General features: G+C 45.0%; 1 protein-coding gene across 4 annotated transcripts in view; it reads left to right on the forward strand.

The window, feature by feature from the left end:
- The first annotated feature begins 6257 nt into the window (after positions 1-6257).
- Positions 6258-25400, forward strand: part of AGXT2 (alanine--glyoxylate aminotransferase 2) — a 29953-nt gene continuing 10810 nt past the window's right edge. Inside the window, exons 1-9 of one of the 4 annotated variants that reach the window (XM_005872600.2) lie at positions 6259-6451; positions 10047-10135; positions 11443-11624; positions 13204-13327; positions 14808-14902; positions 17601-17694; positions 18322-18415; positions 22217-22317; positions 23191-23283. In XM_005872600.2, coding sequence (XP_005872662.1) covers positions 6364-6451; positions 10047-10135; positions 11443-11624; positions 13204-13327; positions 14808-14902; positions 17601-17694; positions 18322-18415; positions 22217-22317; positions 23191-23283 — 960 coding nt within the window. In that variant the 5' untranslated portion in view covers positions 6259-6363. Of the gene's footprint in view, positions 6452-10046; positions 10136-11442; positions 11625-13203; positions 13328-14807; positions 14903-17600; positions 17695-18321; positions 18416-22216; positions 22318-23190; positions 23284-25400 lie in introns of all 4 variants that reach the window. The other 3 variants (XM_005872601.2, XM_005872602.2, XM_014544887.1) reach the window with 3 other exon arrangements.

The raw sequence follows: 25400 nt of genomic DNA on the forward strand, positions 1-25400 counted from the left end.
CCATTTTGTCTTTTAGTTGTATTTTTGAAGTGGTTGTGCGAGGCAGCAATTTCCGGTGTTTACCTATGCCTCCATCTTGGTTTCTACACAATAGTCCCCCTTACCCACAGTTTCTGTTACCTGCTGTCAATTAGAGTCTGAACATGTTAAAAGGAAAATCCCAGAAATCAACAATTCATAAATTTTAAATTGTGCACTGTTCTGAGTAGCATGATAAAATCTTATGCTATTCCTCCCCGGCTAGCCCACGATGTCAATCATCCCTTTGTCCAGCAGATCCACACTACATACACTACCCACTTGTTAGTCCCTTAGTAGCCGTCTAGGTTATCAGAGAAAGAGGTGGAGACCACATTCGCATAACTTATATTACAGTAAATTTTTATAATTGTTCTATTTTTTTATTATTTGTTGTCAATTTATAAATAAGGCTTTATCATAGGTATGTATTTATAGGGGGAAAAACATAATATACGTAGGGTTCAATACACAGTTTCAAGCATCCACTGGAGGTCTTGGAACAAACGCATCCCCCATGAATAAGGGGACTACTGTAGTTAGATTTTTGTGTTCTCATTCTATTTGAAAAGTTCTTCCTTTAGGTGATAAATCAGTTCAATTTTTTTCATCTGGTGCACCTTTTCCTTTATTTTTTTATTTTTTGCAACCTAAATATCTTTGCAATTTGAATCAGCCAATTCTGAAATAATTATTATAGGAACAAGATATAATTAAAGGTCCTAGAAAGATAATGTACTGTATCTGAGGGCCCAAGTCCAGGGGCAACTCTTCCTCATTCAAGAGCATTCCCAAACTTAGGGAGGCAAATTCTAAGAAATGCCATCCTGCTGTGATTGGGAAAAACAATATGCTCTGATTGTGAAGTTCAAGGGATGAAGAACTGGAGAAGTCCAACTGTTATGAGAGGGGCCTGTGCACAAAACTATATCTGCCATGCATTCTACCAAAAGAACATTGACTTGGATGTTCATACCCCTCCTTTTAAATATGAGTCTTACTCAATTATCTGTCAGTCATTCAACCACATCCATTTTTGAGCAACACTTGATGAGCTCTGGAGGCCAGGCCCTGGGCCAGGACACAGTAAGCATTAGGGCATGCTTTCTCCCTCCTGGGGATTACAGTCCAGTGGGAAGACTGAGGCAATCCACGTGCCCCCAGGTCTCACCAGACTGACTTTTAAATTATAGTAAGTCCAGCACTCCAGATGAACCTTGTCCAAAGAGTTTGTCCTGATAAATAAACGAAAGGACTTTGACTCTGCACAATTTTTTTCAAGAAAACCATGACTGCATGAAGCTGATTGCAGGGTTACAGTATCTGAGCCACATCTCCATGCAGTTATTCTCTCCTGGCACACCTGCCATCTGCACCTCCGTCCAGGCACCCTGCACACGCCACCCTTCATAGTCAATGCACTGTGAAAGGCAATCCCTGTCGGTTAGGGTTCATCTGAATTTCTCCCCAAATTTGTCCATTCCCTTCCATTCTACCACTTTTAAATGAGTTAGGAAAGGGACAGGATCACTTTGGAAAAACTGTTGTTTGTCCTCAGTAACTCTTACAAAACTCTGCTCTGTTATTGGCAGAAGGACTGGGCAAGAGGCAAAGTTCAGTTACACTCAAGACTTAATCACTCAGGTTAAATCATTGATTAACCTGTTTAAAAATACCCCCTATAATCATTAACATGACAACAGAATTTCCATGTTTCCCCATTTTCCAATTATCTTTTCCAAGGAGAAATTCCAGCGTCCCCCTACCTGATGGAATATATTCTGTACCTTCAAAGTCATTCATTACCTGGGAAATGGAGATGGCAAGAGACAGACTTCTTGCTCCTCCTGTTTACCATCCTGTGAACTGTAGCTTTTCACCTCTGCTTCTCTGTAAAGTGGAGAAAATGACACCTGATCTGCTTGAAGGAGAAAGAAGAAAAATATCCATAGCAGGTGTCTCTTCAAGCCCCTTATCACTGACAGAACACGGCTGTTTAAAAGGAGTATTGTCTGTGAACCCAGGGTAAGAGACCTTGGATTGGTATTTCAAGGACTCCTAGACTGAGGGTGATGCTCTGGAGGGAATCTGAGTGTTCTTTCCACCCATCCCAGTTTTCAGATTCAATGGGTACTACAGTCATTCTAAAGAGGTCAAAAGGCCCAACATCTTGGAAAACCAGTTCTGTGAAATGTTAGTTAAATTATAAATTGAGGACATCTTCTGGAGTACATTTAAAATGGACATACACTTCAACTTAGAAAGCTCTCCTCAAGGAATTTACCCAGAGAAAAACATAATTAGCACAGTGCACCAAAGTCTATGTCCTGGGATGTTGGACAAATAAAGCTTTCCATCAATAGAGATTTATTACCTAAAATAGATGGAGTCTTCCAGCTTTATCTTCAGCACACAAAGCTCCCTCTAGTCTTCCTGTCTCATCTACAGGATTAGAAAAAAGAAGAACAAATTCCATGGGTATAAGGGCTTCAAGACACTAAAATGGAAAAACTAAAGCCAAAGAAGGGAGTCAAGAATGGGATCTTTTTTCTTAGGTTAAACTCCTGGAGAAACACTTGTGAAAGTCACAGTCCAGAGACAGAGGCCCATGAAAAGACTGAGATCACCCATTAGACTTTAGGGCACCTGTATAATAAAATGGACTCTCTTTAAGGAGAAGTTTTAGGAAAGCCCTAAGACAACGGAGGACACAAAAACAAGGACACTCAAGGAATTTAAGACCTCTGGCATCTGCAGCTCCAGCAAACACTAAACACATCCAACTCCCAACCAGAAGAATATAAAACATTACGCTATAGCTACTGACCTCAGCTTTTCCAATGCATCGTGTCCAGCTTTCATCAGAAGGATGAGATGTTAACCAAAGTGATAGGAAAAAGAAACACAATCTGAAAAGACAAAGTAAGCATCTGAGACAAACTCAGATCTGGCCCAGGTATTGGAATCCTGACCATTTAAAATAACTATAATTACTGTCAAGGACTCTAATGAGAAAAGCAGACATTATATCATACCAAATGAGTAATGTAAGCAGAGAGGTGGAAGCTCTAAGAAAGGATCCAAAGAAACTGCTAGAAATCAGAAACACTATAGCAGCAATGAAGAATGTCTGTGATGGGCATATTAGAAAAAAATGAGTAGGAAAGAAACAGAACAGAACCCTCAAGAACTGTGGAACAATTTCAAAAGATATACATGTAATGGTAATACCAGAAGGAGAAGAAAAACAGAGAATAGGTGAAGTACTAATGGCCAAGAATTTTTCAAAATTAAATACATAATGGAAATACACATCTATCAACAAGTGAATTTAAAAATCAAGTGAATAAATAATCTGATGAACAGTATGAATTGGTGATTATAATAGAATCAGGGACATAGAAAGGGAATGGACTGACTATTCTTGGGGGGGAAAGGGTGTCGGGGGGGCGGGAAGAGATTGGACAATAATCGTGCACCTATGGATGAGGACAGTGGGTGGGGAGTGAGGGCGGAGGGTGGGGTGGGAACTGGGTGGAGGGGAGTTATGGTGGGAAAAAAGAGGAACCAATGTAATAATCTGAACAATAAAGATTTAATTAATTAAAAAAATACATAATGGAATATTATGGAAAATAATTAAGAAAGGTGACTCAGGTTTCTATTTTTGCAAGAAAAGCTATAGTTTTGCACAAAAAGCTACATTATTGACTATAGGCAGTTTATAAAATGGTATGTATATACACAAGTATACACATATAAAATGATTTCTGAAAGAGTCTTTACTAAAATATAATGGTCAGATTTAGTGTGATTTCATTTTCACTTATTTTGTAATTGATTTTTAGAGATAGAGGAAGGAAGAGAGAGAGAAATATCAATGTGAGAGAGAAATATTAATTGGTTGCCTCCTCTATGCACCCCAACCGGGGATCTAACCTGTAACCTACATATGTGCCTTGACTGAGAATTGAACCCACGACCTTCTGGTGTACAGGATGATGCTCCAACCAACCAAGCCACCTGGCCAGGACAGGTTTTGCTTTTTTAAAATTGAGGTCCACCAAAGGATGTGGCGTTCATTCTTTAGCTCATTTTTCTTTTTAAAACGGTGATTATGTTGAAAAGGTCTGGGCAGAAATACTAAGAATTGGTTGTTTGGGTTAGTTGGTTTGAGCTTGGAAATCTATTTAGAGGCATCATGGGAAAATTAGGGAAGGAAACTTAATGGGGCACCGATACTGAATGCACAGGTGGGGGCCCTGAAATACCTGTGTCTTACACCTTCACTTTTCCATGTGGTTGCACACAAGTATGTGTGGTGGCTGACGAGGCCCAGCAGAGTGCAAATGGTGGGAGGGGTGCCCATTGTTCCTGATGTGGGCCATTGGGGTGTTCCTAGGAGGAAGGCTTCAGGATGCGGGCCTGGTGGCCGATGGCACCATGGGGGCCGTGGGGAGCCTGGACAAGCAGAACAGCAGTCATTCTGGTTTGAAATGGGTGGGTGTGTCCTCAGGAAGAGTTAGATTCCATTAAGGAAGTTGATGTGTCTGAAATTGTTGTGATGAGACGTCTTATTGTCTTGTTGACCTTGGTTTACTCTAGTTTGGTTGTATAGGTAGCTTTCTTAGTGGCCTGAGAGGGACTAGTTTTCGGTCACCCTTTCTCCATGGGGTTTGGTTCCTAACACATGCATTTGAGCATACTCTTATTATCGGAGAAATTGGGGTGACCCCTTTCCCACTGGGTGTTGGGGGTGGGGTCCTTATGACATCTCAAAAACAAGAATTTTCTGAGACTTGCACGGGAGGATGAGTGATTTTTATTTGCATGGAATTACATCCCTGATTTTCCAAAGTCCCATTCCAGTCATAGAAGAAGTGTAGCTGGGGTTTCAGTAAAGCTAAAAGCAAAGCCAGTGTCCACTGCTTCCGTCCCATGTTGCAGCCAGGTCCAGTTCAGCATGAGGCTGGTTGCAGTACATTAGTCCATTGAGTGTGGGGTCCGCATGGCCCTGGGGAGTGTCAAGCTCTGGCTTCCTGGTGAAGCTGTCCAAATGACATGCCTATGATACTTGGCCTTCCCTTTGTTCCTTTCCTGTTATTAATAACTAGGTTGATTACAATGATATCACTCTCACCGTTTAATATTGCCTTCTACAAGGGCAAGACCTGTCCCCTCCTTTTACAAGTCTGTCTGCCCTTGATGATTATTCTTGGGTGAAGCTCTGTGGTTCAGATACATCACCCCAGAAGGAACTCAATTTCTTTAAACTAGCCATGAACTTCCATGAACTTGTAATGTTTATTTTAAAATATTTGCCACTGTTATTTCACATCGAACTCTAGAAGTTTCACTGTCTATGTGTTTAACGTCTCCTGAAAAACTCATGGACATTTTCCCTTTGGGAATTACATCTAAATCCTGGGAACTATTAAAAGGAAGACCTGGTTTATTTCAATGTCGAGTTTTACATTTTTTTCTTAAATAGCCAAAACCCATCTTTCAACTTCTTAAGTTGAGGACATTGTCAGGTACAAGGAGATAAAAATATATAAGCTTACCTAATGTGTTTTTCACCAGTGCTTACCACATTACTAAAATGAAGTAATTTGAAAAAAGTGCATTTACCACAAACAATACACATTTTACAAGAATACATACCAACAAAAAGATATATATTAAACACATCAAATACCTGCCTATGGAGATTGGGGAAGGGGGAGGCAAGAGTGACAAATGGGAATTTAAGAAATTAAAATGTAATAAAAATAAATCACCCTAACGTCTCAGCTCTCGGCTTCTTGCCTCATACAGACACCTACAGGGGTGCCCTACTGTCCAGGCAGGGCTTTCCCTAGCCCATTGGTGCCCCTCTCCTTCCTCTGGGAGTGTCCCCTGCCCCATTAATCCCTGTCCTCTTCCTCTACAGCCCCCCCATACCAACACCTATTTCCTTACCCATTCACTTCATGCATATTCTCCTTAACTCACACCCCTTGTTCTCATTCTCTGACCCTAACCCCACACCCATTACCACCCTCCCAAGCGAGAAGCACACCCCATCAGACCCTGACGAAACACAAAACTAAGAAAACTAGTCCAGAACTCCTTCCCTTTGCCTGCCTGCCTTCTCTCTCTCCCCTCTCCCTCCTTTCTTTCCCCCACTCCCTTTATCCTTCTCTGTCCCTAAGGCACTGCTGCTGGGCTGGTCAGCAACCACTCCAGGACGCCTCTCCCAAGCTCCTCCCCTGCCCTCCTGATCTCAAAGTCCAGCCGGTGGGTGAGCAGGTGAAACCCTTCCTCCGACCTGCTCCGTGGGAATTGGCTTCCTGGGCAGGAGAGATGACTCCAGCCTGGAGACATTTGCCAAGAACTTTGCGCCTGGAGACTTTCTCACCCAGGACCCCCAAGACATGCCCTTCCCTGAGCCGTGAGTGGAACCCAGGGGGACGTGGGGCAGCAGAGGGTCAGGGCGAGGGCAGGACGGAGCTCTGGAGCCTGTGCCTGGGATTCCGAAACGTTAGACCTGGATGGGATCTTAGAGACGGGGCATCAACACGGCGGTTCTCGCCCTGTTGGGTCCAAATGAAACGTTAGACCTGGATGGGATCTTAGAGGCATCAACACGGCGGTTCTCGCCCTGTTGGGTCCAAAGCCCCCTCCCTTGTCCAGTATTTTCCAATGAAATTGATGGATAGCAAAACCTGGCTATACACACTTTCAAAATGAAGACACGACGCCGTAGCTGTAATGTAAAAAGGAAAGGAATGCAACATACAGTATTAACTGCAACATATAGATGCTCAAAGACAACCCCTTTAAAAGACATAGGGCATCCTCACAACTTTCCACCATCCCCTCGATTACCAACACAGAGACTGAGACTCAGAAAAGTGCTGTCATTAGCCCAGGGACACCCCAAAATCTAGGACTCGACCCTGAATCCCCCTCTCCTGCTCAGACTCTTCTGTTTCCAGCAGGAACAGAAAATGGGAGGGGACTTGGGGTAGCCAGCCATGTGGCTTCATGTATTTTGTCCTATGTGCCTGTGATTTTCACATCTCTTGCTCCACTAGAACACCACCACGACCCCAACAATATCCCTCATGCAAACATGAGCATCAGTAGCTATCAGCACGTTTATGTGCCATAGTGGGACCCTGGGCCTCGCAAGCTCTAATCAGGCATAGGAAACCCTTTTCCATTCCCTATTACGATCAATTTTATCTTCATTTTCTCCTCACCTTTCCTTGTTCTCTATCCTTTCTTCCTCCCCTATTTGCTTCTCATTCCACCCCAAAAACTTAATACGCCTGATGTTTTATATTATTATCTCCTTTCATCTTCAACCAGACTTGTAGGTGAGTACCAGTATCCAATTTCACTGATGAGGAGACAGAAGAATAAAGAATGATTAAGAAATTTCGTCGAAGGCAGAAACATAGAAGTGACAACATGGGACTCAGAGCCAGCTCTGTCTGAAAGTCCCTCTAACTCCAAAGTCAGAGTGATTCCACCGGGCCCTTCTCACCCACCCTTCTTCCAATCCTGTTTGGATTTCTCTTTTCCCTTAGTCATCGGTCTTTTGCCAAAACATCAATTAACCCAAAAATTTTCTAAGAAAGAGTTAGAATGTTAAAACCCAGAGTTTTATGCTTGATAAGGAGGACACGCTGCTGAAAATACCAGTTGTTGACAAAGCAAGAGGAAATGTCCTCTCTGTGGCCCCCTCCTCTTCCCTCCCCTGGCCCCTGCTGGTTGCGGAGCTGGGCTGGTGGTGGCAGCAGGTGTCTTAGAAATGGCAGGTGAGGCTTGTTGCCTGGAGGTCATGATCAGCTCATTGGAACTCCTTAACAGAGCTCCACTACAGAGAAGGCACCTTGCAAACCCACACCAGGTAGACATGACTATCAGACTTTTTACCTGGCCTTTTACAATTCTTCAGAGTTTGGCCCTGGCCAGGTGGCTCAATTGGTTAGAGTGTTTTCCCAATATGCCAAGGTTTTGGGTTTGATGCCCGGTCAAGACATATACAAGAATAAACCAATGAATGCATAAGTAGAACAACAAGTCTGTCTCTCCCCCCACCCGCCCCCCGTGCGCTCTCTCTCTGTTCCTTCCTCGCTCTCTAAAATTTAAAAAATCACTAAATGAAATCATTTGAAGTTTGATTTCCACTTTCTTACCTACTGTATCTAGATGTATTCCTGCTTGTGTTAGTTCATCCAACACACTCATTGAACACACTCTTCTTAAGAACTTTCTGTGTGCAAAATACATACCCACTTGATGTATCTAGACTTGAGATGTTATCTAGACTTATTTCACTTATTGACTACTTTTCCTACTTTCTTGCTATCTGTCTTCCTTCCTTTTTTCCTTCTTTCCTTCCTTTCTAAGAACAGGATTTTATATATTGCATTTGGAGCCCTCATCCCACCATTGTATTCCTATCAGCTGGGTGAATGAATGAATGAATGAATGAATCTGCTTTGACTGTTGAAAACTCAGGCTTTCCTTTATCAAATCTTTCTTTCCAATTCTCTTTCCCCCTCAGCCTACTTTCATAATTCCTATAACCGTGCTTAGATCCTTCTCAATGGGCAACTCCAACTTTGCAGGTAGGAAAATGAGACTGAAGGAGTGAAGGAAATTTGAATTCTTAGAAACACTCAGAATTTTTCTTTCATCTCAGAAAAGTAACTAATGTAGAGAGAGACACAATGAAAAGCTTTTTGAAAGGGGAAATTCTCGGAAAACTTAAAGAGTTGGTTTTGAGGGGCTATTTTTATGTATGAATAGCCAAAAGCCACTTGCTTTTAAAGTAAGAGCAAATTAATGACATGTGTGATTCTTTAGAGCAGAAAAGTGAATGAGAGCTCTTTGAAAGAAAACACATTCAATGCTGTTACACTTCCTCTTCCTTTGAAAACACAGTTGTTCATTGTGTTTCTCAGGACTGTGACTTCATAGCCACACAAAATACCAACACTTCATCTGTGGATTCAAACCTTCGGGCTGAACAAGAGACCTCATTGCCTCAGCATTCCCCAATTATCTTGATACTGACCTTGAATCTTCAAAATTAGCAGCATTTTTTCCCAAGAGTATTCATAAAGTCTCTAGATGTCTCTTCCAGCTCTGGTCTTCTCTGGTCCATTATTCCATCAAAATCTGTGCTGGAGGGGAGGGTTAAGGGGGCCAATGAGTGAGGGGAAACGTACAGGGCTGGGGGTCAGCGACGTGGAGTTTCATTCTTGTGCTGCAGCTAACTAGCTTGGTGACCTTCAACAAATTAATTCACCGTTTTAGGCTGGTTTAATCATCTATGAAATGAGCATTTTAACCAAAAGATAAAATTGAAGGTCCCTTTTAGCTCCAAATATTTCACGATTCCTCTGGCTCAGCTTATCTTTGCTTTTTTTCATGGTCTTGTGAGGCCATGGTCTTTGTGTTGTATTTTGGAGAAAGGTTTTGTCTTTCTGATCTATTTGCACATAGTATTTATTAATATAGTACATTGCCCAGCATCTCTGTCTTTATTCCCTATAAGAAAAGTCAATAACCATGCATTCCTTGATTATTGACACTGGGGTGGGTCCTGGGATTCAGGCACTGGGCAACCCAACACTTAGAAAGTACCTCTATTAACAGAGGGGACATATTCCAGCAGCACACAGCACTGCAAGAAGTTTGGTCAACTGAAAAGAGAAATGTAGTTGACATGGGGGTAGGGGAGGAGCTTTCCAAGCTTGTGACGACCCTGATGGGAGAAATCATGACTTCCCCCAATATCTCCCATACCTTTCCTGACTACATTTGAGAGAAACTATCTTTTTTTTGTCCAGAAAATTCATTCTTGAGATACCTCAGTTTTTAAATCCACCTAAAGATTGATTTAAATGATTTTTTAACTAAGAAATAAAATACCCTAAGGACCTTGGTTCAGGTAACAAACTATAGGTGATTTATACAAACGGGCCTGTGTGATGGTTAGTTGAGGATCCTAACTCACTTCACTTTAGTAGGTGCTTTCTGGAGATCTGTAACCAAGCTCGGTCTTCATACGAAACCCAGAATGCCTCCATGTGACTTCACGCCTGAGAGGTACCAGGTAAGAGCTCAAGCTTTAGGGAAACCCAAAAGAGGTGGATCTTCTTGAAAAGGCTAAGTTAACTGTTTCCTCAAGAAGGACCCGCAGCCCGGCCGGTGTGGCTCAGTGGTTGAGCATGGACCCATGAACCAGGAGGTTGCCAGTTTGATTCCCGGTCAGGGCACATGCCCAGGTTGTGGGCTCGATCCCCAGTGTGGGGCGTGCAGGAGGCAGCCAATCAATGATCCTCTGTCATCATTGATGTTCCTGTCTCTCTCTCCCTCTCCCTTCTTCTCTGAAACCAATAAAAATATTTATTTTTTTAAAAAAAGAAGGACCCACAATTGGCCCTGCCTACTGAGCATCCCACCCAGATAGTCTCTCCTTTAAGTCACTGGGAGCATCTGAACCCCCTGGCTCTTTTCAATGCCATGGTATGAATGGCTGTGCATGTTTGTGAGAGAGAGACAGAGGCAGGGGCAGAGGTGGGAGGCAGAGAGAGACAGAGAGTGCATCCATGAAGATATAACACAGGGACAGAGATATAAATACGCACATAAGACATATATCACAAAATGGTTTGGCACACATTAACTTTAAACAATGTTGTTCTGATTTTGATTGTCTCATATGGCAATGCATAATCTGGCTTTCCTGGGTTCTCCACCAAAAAATATAAAGTTATTTTGCTCCCAAGCTAATCTCTCTCTCTCTCTCTCTCTCTCTCTCTCTCTCTCTCTCTCTCCCCTTTTCTTTTCTTCTCTCCTTTCCTCTCCCCTCCCCTTCTCTCTCTCTTTCCCCAAACTTTGTATTCTACGTAATATTCATAGGTTAGAAATTACATAAATAATTGACAGTCAGGAGAGACCCACAAAGAGAGGCAGAGGAGACAGGTGTGGTAATTATGAGCATAAACATCACCAGCACTTCATGTTTTTATTTTTTAAAAATATGGAAAATTTTCAAAAAATAAACCCGACTTATTGCTTCAGATATTCACTTTCAAAGTCTTTTTTTTCCCCGCCCCCCGCAGCTAAAATCAACTCAAAGCCAAGACTTTCCACTGAGAGGTAGAAATGCCCTGTCCCCTTCTTCACGTCCGATCTCAAAGGGGTCGTCAAGGGCCACCTTCCTACTCCCCTACCTGCGAGGAAGGGCCCTGATTCCTGCGAGGAGGGTGTGGGCAGCCTCCTGCTGGGGAGCATGGAGGGGGGGCAGCCTTGCGGGGTCAGGAGACAGGCGAGGCCCTGCTGCGCTGGCCGCTGTGGGAAGAGCTGCGGGGAGAAGGAGAAGGAAGACTTGGCATACTGAGCGCTGTCTGTCCACAGTCCATGCCCTACAGCCGCGTCCTGGAGGTCTACAAGGAGCACCTCTCCCCCGAGCTGGTGTACTTCCCGGACCCTCTGCTGCTCCACCAGGGCCACATGCAGTGGCTCTTCGACCACGAGGGAAACAGATACCTGGACTTCTTCTCTGGGATCGTCACCGTCAGTGTCGGCCACTGCCACCCGTGAGTAGCCTTAGAATTCTGGGTTTCCACTCCAGGAGAATGTATGGGGAACAGGCGAATGGCCACCTTAGTGATTCGGGGCCCTGATGAAAAATTCTCTCTCCTGAGGCCCATCCCAGTTTATGGCTGACACGCTCCCTGCTGTTTCCTGGGCAACAGAAAAATCTTAACACTGCCCCTTTCCCTTGGCAACGCAAGTTTTAGTCATCCTCGGGGCCCGTGCAGTGGGGAGGGCACCGTGTGATCGGACTGCTGTGCGTGTGTGGCTGTGGGAGGGAGGCTCCTCGCTAGTAACTGCTGCCCAAGAGAAGACATGCACGTGGAGAGGCAGAAGGAAGAGAAAGGGAGGCAGTTCTCACAGCACACGTGTGTGTGGGGGGGGGCGGGGGAGATGAGAGAGCAGGGCCAGCCTAAGGCTCTTCATCAGCTACTCTGAGCCATGGACGAGGAGAGGAAGGACGACAGGAGAAGGGTGTAACCTGGCTGGAAATTTACATTAGGAACATATGGGCCCATCAATCATGAGGTTCTCTGCTACCTTAGTCATCAGCCCAACTAACACCATCCTAGGAGTCTCCTCCTCCCACACCTAGAAGGCCACCGTACCCGCCCAGCTGGACTACCAGTACCCGTCTCCACCCTCCCCCACCACTCCATTCTACCTGCACGTGGCTCTCAGATGTAATTTGCTAAACAATGCTTTGGCCAAGGGTCTCTTCTGACTGAGCTTTTATTGGCACTCCACACTTTTCCAAAGGGGGTTGCATGGAACACTGACCACAGGAGAGGTTTGTTGGTAAGAGGTCCTTGGGAGAAATAAGCTCAGGGAACACTTTAAACTATATCGCCCTCCTGGGGAGAAGTTGTGCACATGAGACTGTTAAAGGTACTGAAAAGTCCTGCAGTCAAGAAATCTGTTTGATCTTGCGTTTCTCAAAACTGTTTAACTATTAACTGATTTTGGGGGTGGGACAGTTCTTAATAACAGATTGGTGTATAACAAACGTCAGCCCTGGCTGTTCTTTAAATCAAGATCAAACATCTGCATCTGGCTTTTCCAGGCATTCCAAGCCAAATCCTACCTGTCTATCTAACCTTGGTTCCTGCTGTCCATCGACACCACCCTCCTTTCACAGAATGTGGTTTCATAATTACAAAATATTCAACTTTCACCACTACTAAGACCCAGATATCAGAATCTTCACTGGAGGAAAAGAATATTGATCTTGTATGCATGTGCTGGACGGATCTGTAGTTCTTTAAAAAAAATAAAATGGGAAGACACCCAGGCTGGCATCTAGTGTCTCTAGCTTCCAAACTATTGAAAGTGTAATTACTAAGAACACCTCGTTGGAAGAGACTCTAAGTCCAAACTCCCTCCTACACTAAGAATTCCTTTCTTTAAAGATAACCATTTAGTCTCCTTCATTACCTTTGGAGGCAACGTTGCCAGACACCCGTGGTGGTCAGCGTGCTTTCTCACGTGCGGGTGAAATCTTTGTGTTCAGTGGCCAGTGTGCGTGCGGTGAGGGGCGTGCCCGCCTGCAGCGTGGGTAACTCTGCTCCCCGGCTTATCCAGGAAGGTGAACGCAGTGGCACAGAAGCAGCTGGGCCGTCTGTGGCACACCAGCGCCCTCTTCTTCCACCCACCCATCCATGAATACGCAGAGAAGCTTTCAGCGCTTCTCCCAGACCCTCTAAAGGTAGGATGCTCCCAGCGCCAAGGGATGGAGCCTCAGATCCCAGAGGAGCTGCCCGAGGAGGCAGGGATATGGGCAGGGAATTGGGTGTGTGCATTGAACAACTGAATAGTGAGCTAGTAGCTGTATCTGGAAGTAATCAAGACGAAAGGAGTTTGCCCTAGCCAGTTTGGCTCAGTGGATAGAGCATCGGCCTGCGTACTGAAGGGTCCCAGGTTCGATTCCAGTCAAGGGCATGTACCTTGGTTGCAGGCACATCCCCAGTAGGGGGTGTGCAGGAGGCAGCTGATCGATGTTTCTAACTGTCTATCCCTCTCCCTTCCTCTCTGTAAAAAAAATCAATAAAATATATTTTAAAAAAGAAGAAGAAGAAAGGAGTTTACAAATCACTGGTGAAACCAGCCAGTGTTCACTTCCTCCGCTCTAGGCCCCTGGTCCCTACCCTCATCCCTTAGCAGGAGTCCCTCCCCCGCCCCCTCTCTCTCCTTTATGTTCCCCAAGAGGTTTTCATCTTTTTGATTCATAGCCTCTCTGCAAAGTCATTTGCATTTTTTTCTTTTACAAAGAGGGGAGCCATTTTTAAATAAAAAAGATACCATTCAGTTCATTTAGTCTAAGAGGCACTTAGATGTTTTTACTAAATGAGATTCTTCTATATCTGAAATGATTGGATTTTTTTAACTGAATTGAGATGTTAAAATGTTGACCAAGATTTGCAATTAGGGATTCAATGAGTTAATACATATATAGTACCTAGGACAGCACCTGTGTCAACTATTACTATTTTACTCTAGTCCCCGGATACTCTATTGACTATAGTATCTGGAAGACATGAAAGTTGGAATAATTGTAACCAAAGTTCAGCCCAGTCATGTTTATGGAAGAGCAGAAGCCAGGAAGTCAGCAAGGGCATAGCACATGCCTATAGGCTCCCGGTCCCCAAGCCAGGAGGACGTATACCCTTCTGTTCGCCCCTTTCGTTTGGCCAAGATGAACTGCATTTTTGTTTGTTTGCTTGTTTTGTCGCCATTCACACACAGCTCAGGCTGGGATGCCCTTCGGGCTGCAGGATCAGGGAGCCTCCTAGTCCCAAGCCCTCAGATCAGGTTAGAGTTTGGGTTCAAGTTAGTTAGGTTCAGAAATCAAGAGACCTGGTGCTCGGATCCACTCAGCCACTAACCACTGTGTATAACTCAGCACGTCTCCCCACCTTAGCATTTTGCAGAGCGTCAAACAAAGCCAATGAAAATCCAAAACGTTTCACACTGGGACAATCCCTGAGCCATTTTTGCATCTCTAACTCTTAGCAGCTGCTCAATGAAAAGCTGTAGAATTACTACAGTAGTCGAATGACAGAACTGCTAGTCTGAAGGAAATGCTCCTTAATAATCCGGGCTGGGACACAGTCTTCAGCAATTTTGAATTAATGGATAATAAGAAAATAAACTGAAGTATGAGCCTACATGTCTTTCTTTCCCTCCAGGTCATTTTCTTGACGAACAGTGGCTCAGAAGCCAACGACCTAGCCATGCTGATGGCCAGAGCACACTCAAAGAACACAGACATCATTTCACTCAGGTAACCACACCTCGGAATAGCCAACTTGAACGGCATTGACTTACCCCAACACTAAATGTCTAGCTGTAAAATACAGCACGGAGGGGTATGTTTCTAATTTTAGGTTTTAAGGCAAGATCTGTCAAATGAATTTTATGACTGGATGACCCCATCCAAATTGGCCTGATCCAAAGTAGGGGTCCCTGACTGCGTAACAAACAGCGTGAAGTCTAGTAATGTCATAGATCTCCTATGGAAGTGAAGGTCACATCACAGCTCTTTTTACTTTGAAGATGTACTTTGATGATGACATATGCCAAGTGGAGAATTACTGATCTCCACTCATAGAAACTCATGACTCTGCCATAGGACCTGGGCCCACTTCATCTCTGCTTATGATAATGAGCCAGTTGGGCATTCATAGTGCCAGCTGCACCAGGTTTCCATGTTTTCTTCTTTTTCAGTTCATACTTCTGTTCCCTTGGGTGACTTTTGAGAATTGGTCATTTAATAGGTTAATTATTAACCCTTGATGGCTAAATTATTAGCGTTAGAAATAATAGAACACTAAGAATTTTGCTTACAGTTGCCTCCCTCAGGTAATTTTATATAGCACATTTAAACACTATTACAGTAAGGTTTATGCAAAAGACAGGAGTGAGTTATAGTAAAAATTGATGGAATGAAGAAATAGTCCCATTCTTTCCGCCATATTATGTATGGCCATAATTTCTGTCTAGATTTGAAAGAAGATTTCATTTCAGCACAATTTTACTACCAAAGCACACCCAATAGTACAGATTCCATATAAAAAGCACATATAGGCATGAGCAAACGTTTGCTATTAAAGAAATATGACTGTAAAGAGTTGTGATGGATATTTTACCTAAAGAAACATTCCAGAAGATGTATGTCCAGGCAAGTATTAACCTATTCAAAGCAGTCACGGTGCCACTAGGGTTCATCACATGTCTGTGTCTCCTCTTTTAAGATAGATGACGATCTATTTGCATAGGATTGGTCTTCATTCAGTCCTAAATCTGCATTTTGCGTGATTTTGATTTGAGAAATTGCCCAAATTTTTCTGCTCTGCAGAAACTAGAAAGCAAGCCCTCATTGAAGCCAAATTGATGATTAGGATGATTTATACTGAATAGGATTATTTATACTGAATAGGATTATTTCAGGTTCAAGAAGAAGCAAAACCTGTGTTTCTTCTATGGCAAATCAGGTAGCTTTTAAGGCACTTAAAAAAGAGTCCCCAACGGTGTTGAGCAACAGCTGCATCACAGGAAGAAACATTTGGCTTCTCAAGGTGACTATTTCAAAGACAAATACTCATTGAATATACAGGGTGAGGCAAAAGTAGGTTTATAGTTGTAGTATACGAAACATAATGTATTCTTATACTGGAGGCCCAGTGCCACCGATGGGGTCCCTCGGCCTGGCCTATGCCCTCTTGCAATCTGGGACCCCTCGGGGGATGTCAGACTGCCGGTTTCAACCTGGTCCCCACAGGCCAGGTTGGATGGACCATGCACTGATGGACCCCACCGGTGCATGAATCTATGCACCAGGCCTCTGGTATGCATATAAGATCTTTGGTTAATCTCTTCCCACCCTCCCCCTCCCCCTTTCCCTCTGAGATTCATCAGTCTGTTCCATGTTTCCATGCCTGTGCATTGAGCGTCTGCCCCCTGGTGGTCAGTGTGCGTCATAGCTACCGGTTGAATGGTCGAACAGTCACTTAGGCTTTTATATATATAAACTAGAACCTGATGCATGAAATTTGTGCAAGGGGCTCAGCCCTCACAGCCCCAGCGCCTCGGCTTCATCCGGAATGTCGTCTGGATGATCCTTCAGCTGTTCAGTCTAATTAGCATCGGGACCCCTCGGGGGATGTCAGACTGCCGGTTTCAACCTGGTCCCCACAGGCCAGGTTGGATGGACCATGCACTGATGGACCCCACCGGTGCATGAATCTATGCACCAGGCCTCTGGTATGCATATAAGATCTTTGGTTAATCTCTTCCCCCCCCCCCCCTCCCCCTTTCCCTCTGAGATTCATCAGTCTGTTCCATGTTTCCATGCCTGTGCATTGAGCGTCTGCCCCCTGGTGGTCAGTGTGCGTCATAGCTACCGGTTGAATGGTCGAACAGTCACTTAGGCTTTTATATATATAAACTAGAACCTGATGCATGAAATTTGTGCAAGGGGCTCAGCCCTCACAGCCCCAGCGCCTCGGCTTCATCCGGAATGTCGTCTGGATGATCCTTCAGCTGTTCAGTCTAATTAGCATATTAGCTCTTTATTATATAGGATAGATTATTTATTAATTATTGTATTATTTCCATACGAACAACTGTAAACCTACTTTTACTCCACCTAGTATAATTTTTGTCTTGTTTCTGGAAGAGGAGTCTCACTACTTTAGAGTAACAGTAAGTCAGGTGGTAAGGTTAGAGTTCTTGGCTAGATGGTCTCCAAAATCTCTCCTACAATTTCAAATCTATGACATCAGCAGGAAAGATACATAAGTTAATTTGCCTGAAATAGGCTTAGAAGATTTCTTAGAAACTACTGGAGTTGCATGAAATGGTGTTCCATTGCATCTCCACGGCCTTCTGGGGTTTCTCCGTTGTCCTACTCCGTGCTTCACAGGCCAGAGATCAAAGAATAGTGAACTTAACTCTGTCCTCCAACTGTGTTTTCTCTGCAGAGGAGCCTACCACGGATGCAGTCCTTACACAATTGGCTTGTCAAACGTAGGGCAATTCAAGATGACACTCCCCAGCGGGGTGGGCTGCCAATCAGTGAGTTTTGAGATTTTTTGTCTTATTTCTCTAAAGGCTGCTGGGTAAGTGGAACAATTGACGTTTAAAATAACTTCAGATTTTCCAAGTATTAGCCTTAGAAACGAATATAAAGCCCATCATTCACCAGGGGCTCAGTTTGACTTAATTGTCTAAAGACCACTGGGGGGAAATGTTCCTTAGAAAGACCTTCCAAGTCTGAGTAATAGGATTTTTAAAACTAGTTTTACTCTTAAATAAAATCAAGTACATTTCAATAAATGCATTGAAATTAGATCTCAAACCTTTAAATGCATAAACTGTCTATAAAAATCACCCCTGTCCTCACCTCTTCAGCATCAGACACCTACTTATTCTTATTCTTCCGGATGCCCTCACCCACCAGACCCTTGAGCGAGCTGTTTCCAGGCTGATGTTGAAACCAGTTTCCTTTGTAGAGGCCCACACACCTTTTCCTAAGAAAAAAATGATCCCTGCAGAGCAGAAAAATTAGGCTTTCATCCCAAGTGGGAGAGGAACCTCGATATCAAATTAAGAAACCCTCTTGCCCTGTTTGGTACCATGTGCTCCCCCAATTGGCTGTCTTCTGCTCATGTTTTGCCAAACTTCTCCTTTTGTCCTTTGCAGACAATGTGCCCAGATGTTTTCCGTGGTCCTTGGGGAGGAAGCCACTGTCGAGATTCTCCAGTGCAAACGATTAGGAAATGCAGCTGTGCACCAGGTCCCACGGGGTGGGGAGGGAGGGACCTGGTGGAAGGTCGGGAGCGATTAAGTCACTTGGAGAAAGTCTGATGCAATTCCGGGGGAAAGTGGGGAAGGAAACGAAACTAGAAAGCAAGCCCTCATTGAATCACTTCTCATGCCCACTGCCACTGTCCTACCTGGCTGTTAGGAAAAGCACCTCCTACTCCCACAGCCACGCTACACGCAGACTGTCACCCGGTAGTTACTTAAAGGAGCTCTGTGAACTCTGTTAGCAATAGCTCTGCTATTGATCTTAAAAGAAAACACGGTTGGTGAATCATTTACCCATTTCCAAGGGAGGGAGGGGAGAGGAAAAAGAATACTTTTAGAAATCTCAAACCTCCAGTCAAGAAGCTCCCCAGGGACTCAGAATGCCAGCCAAAATGAGAGCATCTGTCAACACACAGGGCCATTCCTGAAAGCTGCTGACATCTCTCGCCAATGTTGTGAAGGCGTTCTCACAGGGAAAGCTTCTATTTAGCAAGCGCATTGTTTTAGCATGCTTCACAGGAGGGAGGAGGCATGGGCTGGCATCTGTTCTTTGCTAATCACCAAGTCCCACCTCAGATCTGTCGCCATAGTTCAGAACCGTCCCAGTAGCTGCTCCTCAGGAGTGCTGAAGGGAAGCACTAGATGTTCCGGCTGAATGAGCTTGAATAGAATAGTGAGCGTCACTGTGCTGAGAGGGAGAGTGCAAATGGAAGTCTTCAAAAGCAGCTTTGAAAGGAAGAACAGTCGCAAGCATCTTAAAATGCAGATGGGATAAGGCAGATGGAGGTAGAAAGATGAAAGAATGAGCATTGGATCCAGATGTCAGGGGCACAGAACTTAAAACCATAAGGAATTGTCCAGCTGTCATTCAAACCCTGTACAGATGAAGAAACCAAAGTCCACGCCTAGGAAGCAGCACAGCTAGGACTTGAACCCAAGTCCCTGACTCCAAAGCCGGTGCTCCCAATCTCTGAGCACCCTGGTTCACACTCATATCCCAGCAGGATAAACCCAGGCTTTGAAATAACGCCTGTTCCGCTGGCCGGGACCGAAGAGACACGTGAAGTCAGGAGGCCTGGATCCCACTCCCTGCCCGACATGGTGCAGCAAAGAGAGAAAGCCCCATCTTTTGCTTACGTTTTCTCATTTGAAAGATGGAGATAAGAATACCTGCCTCCCTGACCTTTAATCCCAGGACTTCATGAGATCAAGGCAAGGGAATTTTTGTAGAGGAAGGCAGATAGTAGCAAGGCCAAGTACAATCAGACCTGTATATCTTATCTGTATGGCATCAAGAACCAAACTCACTTGGGTGCACCTCACAGACCTCCATATGACTGCAAAACCACCAGCACAGAGCCTAGTAGACAGAAGCACTCACGGGATGGTCATTCCCTACCCTCCCTGCCCTGTGTCCCCCTCTCTCTCCATTCTCTCTGCCTCCTCCCTCTTTGAGGTCCTTCCCTCAGCCGTAGGCCAACTAGATAGAAAATACCAGAACCTCTCTGGTGGTAATCTATTGGCAACTAGAGGCTAATTGATAGTGACAGGCGTTCATCCCTGCTCCCCTGAACTTGTTGTCTTCAGCATTCTGAAGTCAGCTGTTTTGCTAACTCATATTTTCAAGAGACAAGGCTGACACCGTATCTTTAAATGGAATTGGAATGCAAAAAGAGACTTTAGCCTCTGCTAGTGCTTTTAGGGCCTGAGAAGTTGGTCTTTGCTGTAAAAAGGTTTATTCAAATATGTTTACAAAAACATTCCAACACACAAAGTACTTTGGGTAGAAAGTTCCCATTGCCGAGTTCCTCTTAGGGTCCACTCAGGTGCCAATCTCGACAGAAGATGTTTCACCTCAGCATTATGCCATCACTCCCCACATTGACCTAAGCAGGGGTCCGTTTTGTGAGCCTAATATAGGGGGTCATGTGGTAGATTGCATTATCCCCCTTCACCCCCTCTTGAGGAGCTTTTATTCCCAAGTGTTCATTCCAGGCCCTGAATTGCAGATGTAACCTGTGATGAAATTCACCGGTCAATAGCCCCTGACCCCACAATGTCCTCAACCTGTTACTATTCATGTCACTCTTCTTCACCTTTTGCAAGACAAGTCTTCTTTTTCTTGATTTTTCTTTCTTCCTTGGCTCCCCATTCTGCTTAACTCTTTCTACATCATCAGCTGAAAAAAGAACTCTCCCTTCTCCACGCTGTTGCTTGGATGGTATCCCACAGAGCATCCACTCTCCACCGCCTTGACGTTGTCATGGTGACACCACTGCATCAAGTCTCTCTCCAGGGCCAGCCTGACCTGGAGTTACAGCAATGAGCCAGTGAAGTAAATGTGAAATGAAGAAAAACTCTGATGACAGTGGATGGCCCCCCTCTCGTCGCTGAGCTTGTGGGCGGTGGGGGTGGCATCAGGAAAGGTCTAGCACAGAGTCAAGCAAAATATTATCTTCTCTGGATTTGGTTTTGTCCAAATTTAAGACATTGGGTTGATTTTGCTCTACCCTTTGATTTCTCTAATTATAAATGGGCTTGATAAACATCCAAATTATATCTTTTGGACATGTGTCTATCCATCCTTTCAGGTCATCCTAGACTGTTTTCTCTTCCTTTCTTAAAAATAAGAAATTCCAATCTCTAGAGGCATAGATTTATTTGTCTACTATATCCTGCCCATCCAACAATGTAGCTGATGCTAACCATGTGCTTGCTGGGTTTGATATCCTTTCCATTACTCCCTTCTTCACACCCCAACCCCCAACTCTAACTAACCCAAGAGATCAGGTACCTCTGTCAAGCCAGCTTTCCCAAACATCACTTATGGCCTAAAAAATATGTTGGGGGCCAGGTAGTGATTTTCTCGTTTTACAATGAAGAGCTGGAGTATGAAATAGATTTATGCTTCTGTTTGAGGGTGATGACTGAAGGTCTCTATTCCTCATCTCTAGCCTTCAGGAGACAGGCTGCAGCCATGCCTCTAAGTGAGTGTTAGGATGGGAGCTGGTGACTCGTCTTCCAGACTTTCACTGTCACTTCCTTTGCATCCGCATTGCCCTGGAGATCCCTCTACTGTCCACGGATATGAGTTTTTACGTTCAAAGAACCCATGGGGCTGTTTAGATCCAAGTTGCAGGTGCAGGTAGAAATTCTGAAGGTTCAGTCGTGTGGATGTGTCCATCAGGGACCTTTTGCTATTCCAGAAGGGACCGCTTCCTGCTCTCCTCACTGCAGGGATGGAGGTCATCCGGCTCTAGTATATTCCTCTGTAGACTGAATTCTAATTGTTCCATAAACACACTTACTAACTGAAGACTGAGGTACTTCATAACTTTAAAATTGTATAGCAACTTAAGTATCAACAAAAGGTACATAGAGTTATTTTCAAATAGATTATATTCTGCACCCCCCCCCCCCCCCCCCAAAAAAAAATAAAATCCACGCGGCTGAGAGGATGGGTCTCCTTAGGGAAAGCAGCCATCTATACCAAACTCAATGGCACTTCCGGGCATTTCCTCCCCAGACGGAAGGACGGAGCGGTTTGTTTATGCCTTTGTGGTTGCCTTCGTCGTGTTGCTGGAGCCAAAGTACAAGCCATTCTGACAGAATGTTCCCCCCTCAGGACTCAGTACCCTGCCATCCTGGGTTTCTGTATTCCGAGGGACTCCAGGCCATTTGTGCTCCCTGTGTTCTTTGGTCTGTGTTTTCCCCACTCCTCTGGATGCCACTTGCACACCTTCACATACGTGGGGGTTTTGTTTCTTTGTTGGTTTGTTATCCACAGACTGCTGCCAAGCTAAAGACCAGTATATCGAGCAGTTCAAAGATACTCTGAACACTTGTGTGGGCAAGTCAATTGCTGGATTTTTTGCAGAACCAATCCAAGTGAGTATATCAGCCTGAGATATTACCTGAGTTTACAGTTATCAGAGTTTTAACTCAGACATTCTAGAGAATTGTGAAATCATTTAACCATTGCCGTGTCCCTCTCCAAAGTCAATTTATTCTCTTGGTCCCCTTGGAAGAAAAGAGAGCCCATGATTTTCAACTGACTTATAAGTATACCATCTTCTGAATTTCTGGGCTGGACAGATAGATAGATAAAACTATTAAATTCCCAATATTCTGAAAAACAGAAAACCCCAGCAATATTTAGTTGCTTAATACCCACACTGTGAGGAGAGGCCTTTCTACACGGTGGGACAAAAGTAGATTTGCAGTTGTTTGCATGGAAATAATGCAATAATTAATAAGTCATAATGCAAGAATAAACCCTGTGTTTCACGTACTCACAACTGTAAACCTACTTCTGCCCCACCCTGTATGACCTTACTAAATCCCCTTATTTTACTCTTATTCTAATCTCAGGAAAGCATACATTTGCATTTTTTCCCCAGAAGGCATGTCATAGGAATAATGGCCTCTTTTCACCCATAGTGGAAGCAGTTCTAGAGACTGTTTTAAAAGTTGCTGGAATTGCAATTCCGGTGTAAATGGCAGAGTAGGTGACCGCCTCCTCCCGTGACCACATCAAGTTACCACTCACCTGCAGGACAGTAGCCTGGAGACCCGCCTGAAGAGGAGCTGGCGGAAGCACTGTAACCACGGGTAGAAAACGCCAGGACTGAAAAAAAAAATTTATTTTGAGTATAAAAAAGTGGCTAAAAGTACTAATGATGATGAGCGATCTTCCTTTGTTTTCTAACACTTTCAAAAGTCGTGCACTGTGCTAGGTCTCCTGGGTTTGGACTCTTGCAGGGGGTGAACGGGTTCGTCCAGTACCCGAAGGGGTTTCTGAAGGAGGCCTTCCAGCTGGTGCGGGAGCGAGGAGGCGTGTGCATCGCGGACGAAGTGAGTGGCCCTGGAATATGCAAAGTGGGGCACAGGGGCAGTGAGACGCAGGGAGAAGCCCTTTTAATGCCCCTCTGTATTCCAGGCAGAGAAAGGCCAGGGTGGGTACAAGTTAGTGGAGCTTCTGCTATTGGCCGGCTGGTTTATTCGTGGATTAGTCGGTCTTTTGAACAAGTACAGACAGAAAATTGAAGTCTATCACATATTGCCATCACTGAAAATATCTTTAAATTCTGATTTGGGGTTACATCAGGGGCCACTTAAAAACCACAGAGGAAATTTAATCTCGTAACCAAATCTTCATCAAATGATTGTTGCCGAGAGAGTGTTAACCATGCTGGCCGCATTCGCCTTACCTTAGTAACAAAACTTGTTTGGAAATGATATTGAAAAAGAAAAAAGTCCAGTCTCTAAGTTAGAAGAGGGACACCACTGGGGATACTCAAAAAATAGTTCCCAAGAAAAGAAACGGAGCAGGATGGGAAACACACAGATCATCTTGAGTAGCGGGCCTTGCTCTTCTCTTCTCTTCTTTAAAATGAGGAATTTGGAACCAGATAGAAAACTGGCCTTCCTCTGTACTGGTCCGGCATGAATTCGGTTTAGGTTTGAAATTGACGGCTCTTAGGCAGGGAGTGCCCCCCCACAGTCCCCACCCAGCGGGCTCTCCCACTGCTCATGCTCCCCTTCCCCAAGCATTGGCGTGTGTGGGCCTTAGCATGAGTCAGCCCTGTTCCCATGAAAGATTCCATGAAACTGGCACTTCCTCCGTGACTGCACATGGTGTGTTGTCCTACATCATTTCATGCAATGTCCAAGCAATCTGGTTTTTCACCATTTATTTATGATACTTAGATAGATGGAGTAAAATAAAGGCAGGAAGACAACATGAGTGGATCTCCCACAAGCTCTTCCTACATGAGCTCATTTGGGCAAATCCGACAGCTTGCCCAGCGGCCCAGAGCTAGGAAGTGGGAGACCCCCAGGCTGGGGCCCAGGTCCGTCCGACTCCTGGGTCTAAGCTCGGCCACGTGGTTTGCCATCATGTCATTCTAAACCCTGGAGTCCGCCTGGGCAGCGCACCCTGGAGAGAGCGGGAGCCATAAGAAGGACGCCTGGAAGGAAGCTCATTCAAGCACATTTCAGAGGCAGCAGCTCCACACCTCGGTCCCGACCTGCAATGTGTGTATTAGAGACGGAGACTGACAGACAGGCCAGGAGACTGAGAGCCAGGGAGAGATCAAGGCGCCGTGGCCACCAAGGCCCTGGCCAAGTCCGATGGCAGTGGCATGCTGGTTGGCTGTGTGCGCTTAGGAGCTCGGCCACGCCGTTCATTCTCCAGACCCTACGTGCCTGCTTTTACCAGGCGCTCGGCGGTGTTCTGGATCAAGGGAGGTGTAAGATACAGCCCCTGGCATCAGACAGGTACCCTGGTGCTGACAGCCTAAGGCGGCGGGTTACGATGGCAGCATGCCCAGATGCCTTGACTGGGGGCCCTGCTGGGAAAATCCACCTGGACCGCACGATGATGAGGAAGCTGTGCTTGAAGACAAGAGGAATTGGTGGCGTGAAAACAGGGAGGGAGTCTCCTAGAAAGAAGGAACAACATGAACAAGACAACGAAGATCAACTTTCGGCCCTGAGTTACATGGCTCAGCTGGGTCCTCCTGGTGACGGAACCCTCAGGAGGAAAGGAGGTCGCCAGGAAGAGGAAGGCTGTCCTATCTGGGCCGGTGGCAGGTGCCCCACCCCCACCCGCTTCCTGTAATTGCTGCTTCACCCAGCCGGGGGCAGGGGCTGCTCCTCCAGGCTCCTCCCTGCCGCCTTGCACACAGGAGTCACTAAGTTTTGCTAAATCATAATGATCCTTGCCACATGCATCGTGTGTACGGCCCTCACAGCAGGCCTGTGACGCATGGCCACTAGCATTCCTACTTACCAGAGGAAACACAGGTACAGAGTGGCCTCAGAAACAGCCAGTCACACAAAGCTAGTAAATGGCTTTGGGGGCCTAAAAGCTCAGTCACAGATGAAACGTTTTGTCAATGATAGTACAAAGATGGTGGTGACAATGGCTGGCAATGATGATCCTGAGGAGGAGGAGGAGGAGGAGGAGA

Source organism: Myotis brandtii, unplaced genomic scaffold (genome assembly GCF_000412655.1).
Source record: "Myotis brandtii unplaced genomic scaffold, ASM41265v1 scaffold384, whole genome shotgun sequence".
Taxonomy (NCBI): domain Eukaryota; kingdom Metazoa; phylum Chordata; class Mammalia; order Chiroptera; family Vespertilionidae; genus Myotis; species Myotis brandtii.